Raw genomic sequence first — 18,061 nt, forward strand, 5'->3', positions numbered from 1 at the left:
TTTCAGATTTAAGACTTTTATTTTTTTTCACACCCAGGCAAGCCCAGGTGGTTGATGCTCATTGCTCCCCTTCCTGCCCCCCCAAGCCTCCTACCACTCACGACAAGAAGAAACATTTCCTTTCACTCTATAACTTAGAGAGAGCCTAAGCTTTGCCAGCTGACTTGTAATGGGTCAGAGTGCGGGCAGAAGGGTCGGTGGCATTGATCCACCTGGGCATCCAGTAATGGGTCAGCCAGTCAGCCCGGCCTGGGTAGTGGCGCTCGAAGATCTGACGGTAATAATAGCCTTCTTTGGTTTTAGGAGTGTTGAAGGGAAATTTTTGGGCTGCAGCTGCCATCATTGTGTCATCAACCTATAAAAATAAAAGAGCAAAATGGTTTTTTAAACAGCATAGAAATACTTGTATTTAACCTGGCTTCACGAAACCAAAAAATAAAGAAGATATGCAAAGGCATGACTAAATTGTACAAGAAACCCTTTGACTCACCCGTCACTTAGAAAATGCTCAAGTACCCACAATATACATAGCTGCAGTGACTTTTAGGGAACAACCATATGCATATTTCTAATACTTGGTGGCTCTGAGTGTTTTATTCATTTGTGCCTAATGTCTGCCACCCAGCAGGTGCCCAAAATGTGTTAAATGAAGGCCAGTGATCTTTGGTAAGTCTCCTCTCTCTCTCTCTCTTTCAATTCTAGATGCTACTTTATAATCCTTCATGCTACTTAATTCTTAAAAAATTCTTTTAAAAGAAGTATTGTTTATAGGGAATGTTTCCTACAGACACAAAACATTTAAACTAAATACAAAATGAACAGTTATTACCACTCTGCATCCAAATTGTCCTATTTCAGAAAATGTTTTTAAAGACATTATACCTGATGTTCAACATATTCCTGTAAAATCCTAAACCAGGAATTCTTAACCGACGTTATCCCATCACTGAAGGCTTCTTTTGGTCGCCAGAGAATCTCTTTAGGAATCAGATTGGAGTCCTCAAACGTCTCTCTCAGGAGATGTTTTTCTATCCCATTCTGACATGAAAACAAAGGGAGAATCAGTAAAAAGTTCCAAATATCAATGATACAATGAACAGTTGTTACCCTGAAGTGATTCACCTACCTTGGGAATTCTCATATCCGGTGGCAGCGACAGGTAATAGGAAGAAAAGCGATGATCCAGGAATGGGACTCTCAACTCAAGGCTTAAAGGTAAAAAGAAGAAAATTTAAAAGCAAAATGGACATTTAGTGCCTGTCAGTTTACATTCTTATTTAGAGATTCCTAGCAATTCAACCAGCCTCTAAGTCACATTAAGATTATTAAGTCATTTTTATAATCCTCCTAACTGATTACCCTACACTAGTGATGAATATAAAAACCTTCATTCAAAATCTCATCTAGGGAGTGATCCAAATCGTGTGAGAATAATTTACTTTCTCTTCTATGAAGAGCTAAATGCATATCTCAAAAAGCAGAAAGTCAGAAATCCTGAGTGACCTGATCATTAAGGAGACTTTTCTGACTCAAAGTTTTTTCTAGGTGAGACCATCTCTTATCCTATTAACAACTGTAATAATTCAAATTTTTTTTACCTCTAACTGATTAACAATTTACATACAATATTAAATATAAACCAATGTTCCACAGTGTTTCATCAAAAGCCACATCAGCTGTTTCCTGAATCCTGGTGACTCTGGTTAGGACAAGTGGATAGGGTAATAACCACGGATTCAGTTCATTCCCCAACCCCATATTTAATTATTTCCTAATCTAAGTGTGACTTGGTGGAAGCAACTAAAACATTTAATCTGGGTGGTTTATCATGTACACTAAGAGTCTTCAATTCTCCAACACGACCAGCTACAAAGTGAAAACTTGAGCCAACCAGAAATGATACCCAAGAAACCTGGTTTTTATAATCTAATCAAACCTCTTGCATCTTCATTCCCTTAACCCCACGCAGGGTCCCCCCAGCATCAAATAGGCATGGCCGGCGCTCAACACTTGTTACTTGGAGGTGTAGAATCTTTACTTCTCTTAAAAAGAGCAGCAACTGCCTTCCCTCTTGGTTGTTCACATGTGAGCAGAATGTTGTTATGCTCTGAAGAAGGAAACTCCACCTAAACCAACTTATAGGAGTCCCCACCATTACCACAACAGCACTTTGAATTTAGCCTAATTCCTTTGGGGCTAACTTAAGAGACACACTTCATTTTCTCTATAAAAGTCATACTTTGCAACTATAGCCAACTGAAAAGAAAAAAAACATCGGCCATTGAGCTTTTTGTTTTCTAAGGTTATTTTTACAATTACTTCTTAAAATACTGAGTTACCCGTGGGCAGCAGTAGTTCGATCTGCACGGAGAACGTCAAACAGATAGAGTTCCTTCAGAAGCCTCTCACTCTCCTCCTCGGCTTTTTCAGGGGAAGGAGCCTATTTTACAAATAGCTCAAGTTACAAATATACCAAGAGCTTTGCTTTGGGCACAGAAACAGTTTTTATTTCTTAGACATATCCCAACTCTAAAGGTGAGTAAGACAAAGAGGTAAAGTTTAGGGAAGGGAGTAAATGCTTTATAAAACATACCTTCCCTCACCCCGAAACTGTTAGTGTTAGAACAAATAAACTGGACCCACTGTGCCATAAGTGTAATCCCACGGGGGATTAAGAAACATAGAAATGTGATTCTCATGCTTAACTAGTTTTAAAGAAGGAAAGTATCTGACACTATTAAGACTTCTGTGTATTCCCCAAAAGAAATACAAAGCAGACACTATCAAATTTCCTCATATACCTAAGACAGTCAAAAGTGTCACTGCTATACTGAAAAGATGGACGATAGAAAATAGTCAAATCATACTTTTCTTAACCTAGCACCAATATCCTTCCATTTCAGAATGCTTACCTTGTGAAAATATATGTAACCCTGAGTAAGTTCATCCGAACCTTCTCCAGAGAAGATCACCACGCTATCTGTGTTCTTCCGAATGTACTTGGAAATTAAGTACATACCTTAAAAAAGAGACAGAAATTATGTTAATGTCAACATAACCCTCTACAAAAAATGTCTTTTATTTGGCTTTTGGAAATGACTGCAAGCTTTGCTATTAGATTGGACTCTGTATTAATATAGAGTTTCCAAAATAATGACCTTATATCTACAAGCCATTTATAAGCACAGTAGTCCCTCCTTATCCGCAGGGGATACATTTCAAGACCCCCAGTGGACGCTGAAACCACGGATAGTACCAAACCCTATATATAATGTTTTTTCCTATACATGCACACCTATGATAAAGTTTAATTTATAAATTAGGCACAGTAAGAGACCAACTAATAAAATAGAAAAATTATAATATACTATAATAAAAGTTATGTGCATGTGGTCTCTCTCAAGGTATCTTATTCTACTGTACTCACCCTTCTTGTGATCATGTGAAATGATACAATGTCTACATGATGGGATGAAGCAAGGTGAATGATGTAAGCACTGTGACATCGCCTTAAGCTACTATTGACCTTCTGATGATACGTCAGAAGACGGATCATGGAGCCATGACGATGTCGACAGTTGGATGTCAGGGGCAAGCCCAGACGATGTCAGGGCTTGTTACTTGAACACAAGCACTGCAATACCCTGACAGTTGATCTGATAACTAACATGGCTACTAAATGACTAACGGGCGGGCAGTGTATACAGCACGGATAGGCCGGACGAACGGAAGATTCACATCCCAGGAGGGACAGAGTAGAATGGTGCAAGATTTCATCATCCTACTCAGAATGGACTGCAATTTAAAACTTATGAATTGTTTATTTCTGGAATTTTCATTTAATATTTTCGGACCATGGCTGACTACAGGTAACTGAATTCATGGAAAGCGAGGATAAGGGAGGACTACTGTACTTAATCCAAAAGTCATACTGTTACAATGAAATAGTCGAGAACCATTCCACAATTTTATATACAGGTTTTAAAATTTTAATGCTGTTAGACCAAGACTGTCCACCTTAAAATTCTTCTCAAGTGAACAATGACTCAAATATCTAAAAATAAATCATACCTTTCATATCAGTATTACTATACAAATATAGTAAGAGTTAGAGTTTTGGTACTTTACTTTTAATTTTTTTTCTGATACTCTCCAGCCACTAAATTTCACATATAGTTAAGAATAATATATAACTTGTTAAAACATGCCCGTCGGTTCCTGCTTTACATCCATGTAAACCAGTATTTATTCTCAACCATTTTTCCATTATTGCCTCCCTAGGGAGACTTTTTAGACTTTTTTTTCCTAATTGCCCCCACCCCCCCAATGAAATAATACCCCAGATATACTGGACATCTTCTTATGTACTGTGGCCCTTTGGAGGGCCAGTAACCATTTTAACACCCAAGTTTTTTTGCCCTCCAAGAACCAAACTTTGCTCCCATGGGCGCAGTATCACCCCAGTTGAGAATGCGTGCTCTAAACTCTGCAATGGAGTCCTGTTGGATTCTGAGTGTCTTAAGAGAGGCACATGTAAGCCAGTAGCATATTACAGTCTCAACAATATTAGAGCAGTCTGATTTGGAGTATACTTCTCATCTCAGTATGTATCCACAGAGTAAAACTAGTATTGCTTGCTGGGCAATAATACCTACTCATTGATAAGTTGTATGATGGAATATTTTCCAAAATATATCTGAAATGAGTATTCTTTACAGAAAATGAACGACAACATAGACCTTTCCCTATTTTATACAGACTATAGCCCAAGAAACTTAATACAGAGAAATCAGGGGGTGGAAGGAGGCACAGAAAATATGTATCTACTCTTTGGAGAAATATAAACAGCAAGACCATAAATGGGGAAGCTTAACTCTGTATTTATTGTTCCTCTCACTCCAAGAGATTCAGGGAATTTTCTCAAATGGTCTTAAACAATTGCTAATATAGGAATTTTATTTGCATTCATTCTCAAATATTTAAACTGTTGCTTGAAATATTTTTTAAACCTTACACTTTTTCAGTACTAAAAAGAACTTTTTTAATATCATAAAATACCTTACCTACTGAAGCACGAACTGTAGTGATATCATAAGTTTCTAAAGAAAATATGACTTCATCCAGGGCCTGAATGCCTTCCTCCGAGTTAAAGAGGACTTCATGGTGTTCACTCCCAATATGATTTGCCACCTAATTATATAAAGAAATATCCATATACTTGTTATTTAAAAAAAAAAGAACTACCCAGGGGCCGGCCCCGTGGCTTAGCAGTTAAGTGCGCGTGTTCCGCTGCTGGCGGCCCGGGTTCGGATCCTGGGCGCGCACCGACGCACTGCTTCTCCGGCCGTGCTGAGGCCGCGTCCCACATACAGCAACTAGAAGGCTGTGCAACTATGACATACACCTATCTACTGGGGCTTTGGGGGAAAAAAAATAAATAAATAAAATGATTTAAAGAAAAGAACTACCCTTGAAAATGAAACAGGACAGTAGCTCACAACACATTAACAATGAGGGAAGACAAACAAGGAGAAATAAGGGGAAATGATTCTCTAGGCCACGACACACAAGCCCCACCTAGTCAGGTTCCCTTGCCTCCCCCAGGCTCTGCTCTCCACTCAACCACCAAGAAGTAGAGTCACATCAGCTCTTCCCACTCCAAGACAACCTAGCAATCAAGAGGCTTCCAATTAGCGTGTGCCCACCCCCGATACACACTCACCTACTTTACCCAACCTGTCTCATCTCTCTCTAGTCCAACATGGCCCCCCCTCTAACCTTGGTCTCCTTTTGGCCCTCTTGCAATGCCCAGTTTTACATCCAGGATGTTACTCCTACATGAAAAGGCCCCCCTCATCCTATTTTTTTGGGCTATTTTGGATTCTCTCAGCATTGATCAACTTGCTTTGGGACTGCTCTCATCCATTCTATGTAGGTTCTTACAGAGTAGGAACAAGGTCTCCTGCACACTGAAGGTACAAGAGCCCCTCTGCCCACAGTCCTAGACAGAGTGCCTTATAAAAAACAAAAAATAATAACAGCTAACATTCACTAAGTACTTGCTACATGCTAGGTTCTATTCTACACACTTTATGTGAATTATATAATTTTCACCTCAAAGCTATCCCATAGTAGACACTATAAGTCCCATTATATAAGGAAGGAATTGCATAGCAGAGCTAGGATTTGAAACCAGCAGTCAGGCTCCAAAGCCTGCCATTAACCCCTACAGCATGCCCCTACTTTCAATAGGGCAGCATTATTATCAGAGGGTTTTTGTGAGGATTGCATGGGCGGTGGTAGATAAAAATACCTGGAATACAGTGTACAACATAGTTGATATTCAAGAGGTATTTCATTCCATTTTAATATATTTAATTTAAAACAATTACCTGAGTCAGTACAGCAGGAGAAGTAGTAGAATTCATTCTAAAAGCAAGTCTGTCTTAACTACAGGCAGAGACAGTGTCTTACCTTTCTAGCAGCTAGTAAATCGGGACTGTCTTCCATCCCGATCGCAAATGTCTGGAGAGGGTACTGTATTTGGGCCGCTTTTAGCTGCTTCAACAGGGTGGCAGCAACCAAACTGGAATCCAAGCCCCCTACGAGCAAGACAGCAGGTATACCGGTTACACGCCTTGCATAAGAGAGGGACGGGTGATTGATATTTCTGTTAGGCACCGAGGTTAGGGTTTTATCATTTAAAGTCCCAGGGCAGGCCTGGTGGCGTAGTGGTTAACTTCTCATGCTCTGCTTCAGTGGCCCGGGGTTCGCGGGTGTGGATCCTGGGTGCAAACAGACCCACCACTTGTCAGACATGTTGTGGCAGCGTCCCATATAAAGTAGAGGAAGATGGGCACAGGCGTTAGCTCAGAGCCAATCTTCCTCACCAAAAAAATAAATAAGTCCCCAAGTTTTGTAAACTGAAAATCAACTTTAATGAGAGAAAAACCTAACATATAACCTGTGATAATGGGAACAGTATTTGAATTGGTTAAAAATCATTACACAGAATTCTAAAGAATGTTTACTAACTCATTCATACCAATAATAAAATTATAGTGTAAGTTATTATACTATTATTATATTAAATGTAGCTTACAAAAAACTTTTTCATACTATAATGGAGGAAAGATTAAATCACAGAGTAAATGTTTTATAGTCAAAACCTCAGGTATAGCCACAAATTATTTAACTTAAATATGCACTAAGTATAATTAGGTTTTTTTTAAGTGACTTCACCTGATAAAAGGCAGCCAATTCTTCTGTGTGTCATCAAACGTTTCTTAATGGCATTGTCAAAAAGGATCCGGAGATTGCTCTTCACAGTTTCTATCTCAAAACCTATAAACACATAAAGTAAATGAACCAGCTGCAGAAAAGACTGGGCTGAGTTACTTACTGAAATGAGATACACGATCATCTACATCTATCATGATGGCATTTACTCAACGGTGGACTCTGCCAGATCCCAGTGTGTCACCTCCAAATTAAACAGGAACTAGGTCTTCAAGTCATTCCAATGACGTGAGAGTATTTTTTTTTTTCCTTTGGAGGAGAGAGGTGACGATTTACTTTATTACCTGGGTACAGTTTCTCCACATTGTCATAGAGGGCATGCAGAGGCTCATCTCTACAGTGATGAAATTTAACCATTTCCACCGATGCAACTTTGCCATTTGGCTTTAAATCCAAAACTTCATAGTGTCCCGGGAGAAAAGGCTCCACTTTTAAAAAAGGAGTCATGGAGTGCTTCAAGTTAACAAGACCTACAAATTCAAAAAGATAACTATTCAAATTAGGATAACACTGCACAGTACCTTTCACAATTAGTTAATATCCTCTGAATTCCTATTTATTTCCCTTTTTAATACAAATACATGTCCATTATGTAAACAGAATAGGAAAAAATTTTAATCACCCAAAACCCTACCATCTACTTACTAGAGAGAGATAGTGGTACAGAGATATACAGCAAAACCACAGATTTCTAGTAATCAAAGCAATAGGAAAATCTCCAATGTTCAATTTCTTCTCCCTAACTGGAATTTCTGATCAAGAACATCTATTTTCTATAACAAAGCAAGCAAATACAAAAAGAAAAGATACATTTATTAAGCAAAGAGATGGATTTGAAACTTAATTTTATGATACCTGGCGATTATTTCTTTGACATCACTGGGTTTCCAGTCATTTAACAAGCAAAATGATCCATTCTTAGGTACTTTAAAGTCAGATATTAAGAAGTCAGGCATCTATCCCTTAACTAGTTATTATACACTGGATGTGCATTAAACAGTAGAATCTAAATTTCCTCAATAAGTTCTCACAGGGAGTAACCTGACATCACCATGATCTTTGATACAAAATCAATGTTTTATTGTAAATAGTAACAGTTTATCTACACAGAATACTCATTATGATTTACAATTTGGTTTGTTAACCCCATATTTTACTGTGCAGTGTTGAATTCTAAGACCATATGGGACCCAGATCCCATCACTAGCTGGCAGACCTCAAGAGTACCACCCAACCCTTATAGGGAATGAGGCGTAATTAAAAGGTTTTAAGCAAGGAGTACTATGATTAGATGAGTTTTTGATAGGTTATTCTAAAAGCCTGGAGAAAGGAAAACTGTTGTGGTACTCTACATGAGATCATTTGGTCTAGAAAAGAGCAGTATTAAAAAGGATGTGAAAAATATTAAGTCAAGAAATTTCAGAGGATAAATTGGATGTGACAATACAATTTCATAAAGTTATAATCAGGCCCAAAGGAGAGACAGTGGAAGTAAGGAGTCTGCTTTTCCCTGTGTTCTCTTTGCAGGGCTTCCCTAATGGTACTTTAGGTAAATAACATAGATACTTGTTCTCAGCCATTTGATCACACTACAAATGCCTGAAAGACCAATACAAGTATCTATTAGTACCCACACTATGACTAGTGTCTTAAGGACCCTTTTATTGATCTCATTATCCATGCTTCAGCCAGTATTAAATCTGAAAACTAAGTGAGAAAGGATTTAAAGAATGAGGCAAAAAGAGGCAGGCAGGTAGATTAGATTTTAGGATGTTATTCTTGTCTAGGTAAGAGATAAAAGATGAATGTCTGGGCCGGCCCCGTGGCTTAGCAGTTAAGTGCGCGCGCTCCGCTACTGGCGGCCCGAGTTCGGATCCCGGGCGCGCACCGACGCACCACTTCTCCAGCCATGCTGAGGCCGCGTCCCATATACAGCAACTAGAAGGATGTGCAACTATGACGTACAACTATCTGCTGGGGCTTTAGGGGAAAAAAAAAAAAAGGAGGAGGATTGGCAATAGATGTTAGCTCAGAGCCGGTCTTTCTCAGAAAAAGAGGAGGATTAGCATGGATGTTAGCTCAGGGCTGATCTTCCTCCCAAAAAAAAAAAAAAAAAAGACGAATGTCTTCCTCAAGTTTACTGTCAAAAAAATGCTAAATATGATTTGCAACTATTTTCTTCCATTCTGTGGGTTGTCTTTTCACTTTCTTGATGCTGTCCTTTGAAGTACAAAAATGTTTAATTTTGATGAAGTCCCATTTATCTACTTTTCTTTTGTTGCTTATGCTTTTGGTGTCATATCTAAGAACTCTTTGTGAAACCCAATGTCATGCAGATTTACCTCTATGTTTTCTTCTAAGAATTTTATAGTTTTAGCTCTTACATTTAGGTCTCTGATCCATTTTAATTTTTGTATATGGTATGAAGTAAAGGTCCAACTTTCTTTCTTTGCATCTGTATGTCTAGTTGTCCCAGCACCGGTTGTCAAATAGATTATTCTTTCTCCATCGAATGGTCTTCGTACCCTTGTTGAAAATCTGTTGACCTCAGATGTATGGGTTCATTTCTGGACTCTCAATTCTATTCCACTAGCACATATGTCTATCCTTGTGCCAGTAGCATATTGTCCTGCCTACCCTTGTTTTGTAATAAGTTTTGAAGTCAGCAAGCATGAGTCCTCCTACTTCGTTCTTTTTCAAGATTGTTTTGGCTATTCTGGGTCTCTTGCATTTCCATATGAAGTTTAGAATCAGTTTGTCAATTTCTACAAAGAAGTCATCTGGGATTCTGAGAGGAATCACATTGAATCTGAAGATCAATTTGGGGAATACTATTGTCTTAATGTTAAGTCTTCAATTTATGATCATGGGATGATTTTCCACTTATTTATATCTTCTTTCAACAATGTTTTGTAGTTTTCAGAGTAAGAGTTTTGCACTTCTTTTGTTAAATTTATTCCTAAGTATTTTGCTGTTTTTGATGCTATTGTAAATGGAATTGTTCTCTTAATTTCATTTTTGGATTGTTCATTACAAGTGTATAGTGTTCACTGCAAGTGTATCAATCAAATACAATTGATTTTTGCATATTGATCTTGTATCCTGCAACCTTGCTGAACATAATGGGGGAAATATATAAGAACTCTGCACTCTGTTCAATTTTTCTAAAACCTAAAACTGCGCTAAAATAGTCTGTTAATTAAAAAAAAAAGTTCTTTTTAATAAAATGATCCCTGCAAGAAAAAAAAAAGGGCAAAGGAACTGAATAGATATTTCTCCAAGGAAGATATACAAATAGCCAATAAACACAAGAAAAGATGCTTGACATCATTGTCAACAGGGAAATGCAAATCACAACTACAATGAAATACCACTTCACAAGTGCTAGGATGGCCAGAATCAAAAAGTCAGATGACCAGTGTTTGTGCCGATGTGGAAAAAATCAAAACCCTCACACAGTGCTAGCGGGAATATAAAATGGTACAGCTGTTTTGGAAAACAGTCTGGCAGTTCCTCAAACAATTAAACACAGAGTTACCATATGACCCAGCAATTCCACTCCTAGGTATATACCCAAAAGAAATGAAAACATACATCTACACAAAAACTTGTACACAGACATTTATAGCAGCATTATTCATAACAGCCAAAAGGGAGACACAACCCAAATGTCCATCAACTGACAAACGGATAAGCAAAATGTGGTATTATCCATGTAATAGAATATCTTTTGGTCACAAAAAGTAAGTAAAAAAAAAAAGTAAGAAAATAATTACTAACTATTGATACATGCTACAACATAGACAAATCTTGAAAACATTATGCCAAGTGAAAGAAGGCAGTCACAAAAGACCACATGTGATATGATTCCATTCACATGAAATGTCCAAAATAGGGAAATCCATAGAAAGGTTTAATGGTTGATGGATATAGAGGGTTGGGGAGTGACAGCTAAAGGGTACAGGGTTTCTTTTTGAGGTAATAAAAAAATTTCTAAAATTGACAGGAGTGTTGGTTGCAGATATCTGTGAATATACTAAAAACCACTGAATTGTACACTTTAAATGGGTGAATCGTATGGTATGCGAATGATATATCAATAAAGCTGTTTTTAAAATGCTAAATAAATATTTGCTTGGGCCATAGCCATGGCACTGTACTACAGTGCAATAATTGCAGGGCCAACTCTACCATTACAATATGACATAGGAAAACTTGACAATACACATGGGATCAAACTAGATGCAAAGCATATCAGCATAACAAAAATTAAATGACTTTACTATAGATTTATCCTTCAAGGATTACAGAATTTAAGTGCTAAAAAGGAGAATCCAACTCCTTGCTTTAAAAAAAAAAAACAAAGCTTCGAGGGTCCACTTACTTAGTCAATTGTAAAATTTTGGATTAACCCCTATGGTATTTGCAAATACGATTTAGAAGAAAACACAGTATCAGGACAATAATGAAAATATCTAGAAAAACTCTATCATTACCTTTAGCTTCTGAACATACGGCCAAAAACCCATCTTCTGTCATGGCTTTAAACAAAGGTCTGACTCCATAGGTATCTCTGCCCAGGAACACTTTCTTATTGGCAGTATCCAGTAAAATAAATGCAAACACTCCATCCAACATACAAACTGTTTGCTCAATTCCTCCTTTGTCGTAAAGATGAAGGATTATCTCACCATCCACTTTGGTCTGGTATTCAAATTCAAAATGCTGTTGCAACTTAAGGAAGCAATAGCAAAATAAAAATGTTAGAATCCTTGAGCATTCACTATATAATTTTTTATTGCAAAGCTGCTTCAATGTTTCTGTGCTCTATAGTCATTTCATGTACTTTAATGATTTAGAAGAACCATGGCATTATCAAAATATAGCTTGTTTGAACTCACAATTCTACAAATTCTTTATAACATAAAGCTAAACCTGTGAAAATTTTAGTTGCATTCTGATAAATAGACTATAGAGGCAGTGTCCCAGAACAGTAATGCATGGGGGGGATGGAAATGCATACTATATATATTTACATATATATGTAAGTTAAGCAACTCGGTTGCCCAGTTGCCATGACGCTAAAAATGTGTCCTCCGCAACTGTGAAATTTTGGTCTGGGAATACAGTATTGGCTGCAGTTCTTCCAGTTCAGCTCAAAGACCTAGCTATGAAAATCGAAAGCAAAAGGACAAACATAGTTGGCACTATTTCCTGACAATTAAATGATTCCATCACAATGATAGAGACACATGGACCAAAGCAAAGCTGCTGGTCCCCGTGGGAGGACGACAACATCCAGTCCTTCCACCACTGCGTGGCGAGCTACTTCTCGCTGGGAGACAAAATGACAGTGGAGCTTTATTAGTCTGCATGCCCCAAAGCAACAGCGAAGAGACCGTCGCTACCATCACACACAGACTGAGAGGGCATGATTAAGTTATGCCCGAACTCCGTGGCTCGCCATCACCACTGGCAAACTGTGAAGGTGCAAGTCCTTGGTGTGTTCCTCTTTCTTTACTTACTCATATTTTTGACTGACTATGGAAAGAGAATAGGTTCACATAAACAAAATCAGGTGGAAATCCTGGATAAGTTTCAACAGTTAAAACATGTTTCTAAATTTCAAAAAATAAATCTATAGGTTTGTATATGTGTGACCTATAAAACATGTGTCACCATCTCACTCACTCTGTAAATCTGTGAATGTTTTGTCTATAAGCACTCATAGAACTGTCCAAAAATAGGCTTTGGCCACCTCCAGTGACTACAAAGCCACCTCCTGGTCACCTAGCCCTGCTCTGAGAGACTATCAGGGATGATCTGTCTCTAGCAGGTGGGGTTTGGAAACAGTTTTCCGCTGACCCTTCCGGGCTTAAGTACCTGAAGGACAAATGACCCTAAAGCATTCAATGATTTTAGCAAGTAACAGCTTCCCAAATCCATCCTCCACCACGTCATCGCCGCTCTTTGGCCTAAATCTTGCAAGTAATTTATTGGTTAATGATTCACACGGACCACTTCCTACTCTCCTGAAACCACACGTAGATAAAAGCCCCATATCTTGCCACCATCCAGAAAGCATACTGCCATTGGACTTGTTGGTTGCAAGTGCCTGACACTCCCTGCAGGAAGCAGGCCTCCTCTTCACTCCAGCCTGTACTCGGATTCCTCCTCTCCTTGATTCATTCTCCCTCCACTCCCAACACACCTCTGGCTGTATTTTCGTAGTAGTAGTAAATTTTATTTTCATCAAAAAAAGAAGGGAGCTTATGTTGCAGAATACTTTATATAAGCCTAATATGGCCTTTCTGTTCTACCGACAGATTTCTAGCTGCTCCAACAGCATTACTTTAGATAACTGGTAGAAGCAATGGAATGTCTCTGCTTTTGAAAACACAACATACTTGGCTAATTTAGAATAGAAATATTTTAAGAATCTTTAACTTTGTAACAAACTACACAAAAGCAGCAATGTTGTTCAAGTCAAACAGGGAATTTCTCATCTCATTTAAGGTGAAAGTCAGGCTAATGCAACCTAACATTCTCACATATATGGTCCTAAGTGGGCTTAGTAAAAAAGAAGTTTTAACTGCTCCCCTCCCCTACTCCCACTAGCATGAAACTCCACTCTTACCTTTCCTGTTCACCGTTTCATCTCCAAGCATCTAGAAAAATGACGCCTGGTGTATGGTGGGCCCTTAATAAATGTATGAAAGGAATTTACTGAATAACTATAAAAACTTTTCAAATGAGAAGCCTATTATTGAGAGTGTTCCTATAAGCACACAATAAACAATGGCAAAAGCTATTGTTCAGAAATAAAAATGTCCAAAAGGTAGCTAGAATATACAACCCTACCCAGAAATGATAGGCATATATCAAGAAGGCTCAAAAAATGCCAGGAGACATCACAATGAACCCAGAATGAAATCTGGCTCAAAACAACAAACCAAAAAAATAGCTATAAATATATTCTTGGGACACCTGGGGAGATTTCATATGAACTGGATATTAAATGGTATTATGGATTCTTAGGTTTAATAATAGTATTGGTGTTAGGTTGAAGAATGTCCTTACTCTTAAGAGATAAATGCTTATATATTTAGAAGTGTCATAATATCTGCAATATACTCTAAAATGATTCAGCCCCAAAATAAATGTGTATGTGAATAAATGTATAGAGAGAGAGACAGAGAGAGACAGCAAATATGGCAAAACATTAACAATTATTCAATCCAGGTGCTCGTTGCCCTGTTCCTTTTTGTAAGTTTCAAATTTTCAAAATTAAAAGTTGGAGAGGAGGGTGACAAACAAAAAATAACTTGCAAATATTAAATTAAAAATTTCTTATGAAACCCTAGCCAAATAATTCCAGACTGGAAGGTTCTTAGCAAATTTGGCTTTCTTGGATCAGAAATTCCATCCTTTCACCCACTCTCATCCTAAGAGTAAGCTTTCACCAGATTAGGAAGCTATTCCAATTTTAATGTGGCTAAAAGTCCTACTTCTCGTACGCTTCTTCATCTGGCCCCCTTTCTGTCCTTTGGCTCTCATTAAGCGAAGTATGCAATAGCAATAAATATCTTAAGCACAGCATTATATAAAAGCAACAAATACGATCACCTCCAAACTATTAAATTCTATCCCTGCCTTAAAATTCTCCAATCTCCCTGCTCTTAGAATGATATTCTGACTCCTTACCATGGCTACCAAGTCCCACTTGATCTGGTCCTGCCTCACTTCCCCACCTACCTTGCCCACCTGCCCTTTGTTCTCTTAAGACAATCCCAGGGCTTCACATGCTATTCCCTCCGCATGAAATGCTCTTCCCAGCCTTGCTAGCTGACCCTTGTCCATTGGGTCTCAGTTCAAGTGTCAATTTCTCAAGAAGCCTTCTCTGACCACCCTTCCTAAAACTGGATCTCCCATATCCATCAGCTCCATATTCGTGCTTTCAGAATGCCTATTAAATGTACAATGATTTTTTTGCCTGCTCCCTAAGAGAATAAACACCATTCAAGTACAGACCTTCCTCTCATATTTACTACCGTATCCCTAGCACCTAACCAGAGCCTAGCAAGGCTCTAATTAATATTCAAATTCATAATAGGAAACAAAAGATTCTAAGAGTTAAAGGACCTGAATTGTAATCCCCATTTTATCATTGTATCTGTGTGACCAAGCCATTTCATCTCTTTGTGAATCAGTGCCCTCTACCTAGATAATTGGAGCAAATGAGATAATGGAGATGGAAAGTGCTTTGAAAAGTAAAAAGCATTTTACAAAATATATAAAAGTATCATAAGCAACTAGCTCTGAGGTTTAATCACATCCAGATATCTTCTGGTTTCATTTTGTTTACCTTCACGTGGTTGTAGATTTCACCATTGTAACAGAGCCACAAATAAGGATATTTCTTCACTCGAATTGGCTGCATTCCAAACAGCTGGTCAACCACAGCCAACCGGTGAAATCCAAAGCAGCAGTTGGTGTATCCATTGACATTCTCAAAACGAAATGCATCTGGACCCCTGTGTGCAATCTTCATAGCACTCAGACACTGAACAGCAAGGCAGTCATCGCTGCCAAAGAGGGCCCAAATGCCACACATGGTGCAGTGGAGCTATGGGCTCTCTATGGAGAGAAAAGCAGACCTATTAAATATTCAACATCCAGTCCTAGTCTGTATTAAATCTTGATTCCAAAAACTTGCAAAAACCACTTCAAAGACTGAAAGATAAACTATCTTATCCACACCAATTTTCTAATAGGTTGGAAGGCACAGAGGAGTAGAGAATGATTTAATTTACTTACAAGTATTCAGAAAAGATGGATGACCTTCACGGCTAGCCAGCTATAGCAGTTTAGCACCCAGTTAAAGCCTGCATCTCTCTCACCTTAGGATTTGCTCAGCTAGAGCTGGCAGTGTTCAGGCCGCATTCTGTTCTGCATCCTGGGTTTACTCCCAAGACACAGATACACATGTAGGCAAGATCCAACCCAACCAGAGACCCCAGCCCCACTTTCTCTATCCCAGAATCTCAAAAGCCCTCAAAAATCCAAGAGACTCCCCAGATTACTACCGTCTCCTCTCAGGTCTCCTTGACAATTAAATGTCCTCTCTTTACCGGTACTAACAGCACATAGAATATAGTAGGTAGAATAGATCATACATACTGCTAATGTGTAATATTAATATTAATTAACAGCTCTTATAAGTATTTCACAACTTCTTGCTTACCTCTAAGTGATTTATTCAAATATGATAAAAGAAATTCTGAAGAGAAAAAGAAAGCAATATTATTTGATAGCAGATATCCTGGCTTTATAACAAAAATACATTTTAAGTTGACAGAGGTACAAAATGTTCACCATCAAAGTGTCCTAAAATAACAAAAATGTTCTCAAATATTTTTGTCTCAAAGCTGCCTTGGCCAATAAGAAAGAAAAGTAGGTGGGACACAGACAGCGACAACATCTCTGAAAAACAACTAGGTTCATCTGTGTAGGCCAAAAAGCAAATAATTCCTACAGATGTTAATTACTTTGCAATTTCAAATTCTCATCTGTGAAATAAAGAGCTGTTTCATTTGGATGCTGCTGGCTCAAAACAGTTACTTTACCAAAATATCTATAAGGTGGCAACTATTTTGATATTTTTTAAAGACGCAAATGTGCAGCAAACGCTTAGATAATTTGGGACAAAAATCATAAAAAACATATGTTCAAGTTACATCACTCACTTGGAGCAATCCTCTGAGGACATTTCATTCATATCTAAATGAACCAAAGCTTTATTTGGCCTTTTAATGAGACCAGATCAAATTAATGGAAAATGGTATTAATTAAAGCAACTTGGAAATGAAGTATCACACGTCCCGTGTGGTCGCTTCCACGCACTTGGCCAAATAGCTTATCATGAGATATTTACTTTGAGATTTAGTGAGAAAATTCGCTGTGATTTAAGTGAGATGACTATTGATAAGCCATCTACCTTTGACTCTATATCAATTAAAAATGGGCTGGGAAAGTGCTTTGAAAATCATATGAGGTCATTAGTGAATCATTTACCTCAGTGTTCCTAATGCTGCTTAGGGAATCCCATTATTAAGCCTGCTCTAGGAAACACACACTAACCACTAAATTGGAGGGGGAATAAGGGAACAAAAGTTTCTGAAGCACACATTTCTCCAGCAGGAAAAAGCAAATTAAAACTATCACCTATTATTTTTATTGGAATCAGTCTAACGTGCAAAGGTTCTGCTTGCAATGCTTTCTCCTACTGCTGTTACCTGTTCCCAGTAATTTTCCATACTTCCTCATAAACGTCTAGAGCAGTGCTGTCCAAGAGAAATGTCAGCCATGTATGTAATTTTAAATATACTAGTAGCCCCATTAAAAAATTTTTAAAAAGGTGAAATTCATTTTAAATATTATTTACCACAATATACGGAAAATAGTATCATTTCAACATGTAATCAGTATAAAAATTACTGATGAGATATTTTACGTTGCTTTTCTCCATTAAATCGTTAAGACCCAGTGTACTTTACACTTACGGCCATCTCAGTTCGGACTAGCCAGCATTTCAAGTTCTCAGTAGTCAGTCATATGTGGCCAGCGGCTACCGAGTGGACAGAGCCGTTTCTGTGCATTTAATCTCTATTCTACTTAAACTACTTAACTACTTAAACTTCACCACATCACCTTATTTTTACATTAAGATCTCAATAACCAACTCCTGGACAGGTTCAAGACC

At 38.0% G+C, this 18,061-nt stretch overlaps 1 protein-coding gene across 2 annotated transcripts in view; it reads right to left on the reverse strand.

Annotated features, from left to right (window-relative positions):
• Nucleotides 1-18,061, reverse strand: part of ASNS (asparagine synthetase (glutamine-hydrolyzing)) — an 18,933-nt gene continuing 872 nt past the window's right edge. For both annotated transcript variants that reach the window (XM_058525974.1, XM_058525981.1), the window contains exons 2-13: nt 16,544-16,579; nt 15,665-15,936; nt 11,796-12,033; nt 7,584-7,769; nt 7,243-7,344; nt 6,475-6,602; nt 5,064-5,190; nt 2,913-3,019; nt 2,340-2,440; nt 1,127-1,208; nt 883-1,038; nt 1-355 (exon numbers count right to left, since the gene is read on the reverse strand). In XM_058525974.1, the coding sequence (XP_058381957.1) occupies nt 146-355; nt 883-1,038; nt 1,127-1,208; nt 2,340-2,440; nt 2,913-3,019; nt 5,064-5,190; nt 6,475-6,602; nt 7,243-7,344; nt 7,584-7,769; nt 11,796-12,033; nt 15,665-15,913 (1,686 nt within the window). In that variant the 5' untranslated portion in view covers nt 15,914-15,936; nt 16,544-16,579 and the 3' untranslated portion in view covers nt 1-145. The remainder of the gene's footprint in view (nt 356-882; nt 1,039-1,126; nt 1,209-2,339; nt 2,441-2,912; nt 3,020-5,063; nt 5,191-6,474; nt 6,603-7,242; nt 7,345-7,583; nt 7,770-11,795; nt 12,034-15,664; nt 15,937-16,543; nt 16,580-18,061) is intronic.

The sequence above is a fragment of the Diceros bicornis genome, chromosome 3, assembly GCF_020826845.1.
Source record: "Diceros bicornis minor isolate mBicDic1 chromosome 3, mDicBic1.mat.cur, whole genome shotgun sequence".
In the NCBI taxonomy this organism is placed as follows: Eukaryota; Metazoa; Chordata; class Mammalia; order Perissodactyla; family Rhinocerotidae; genus Diceros; species Diceros bicornis.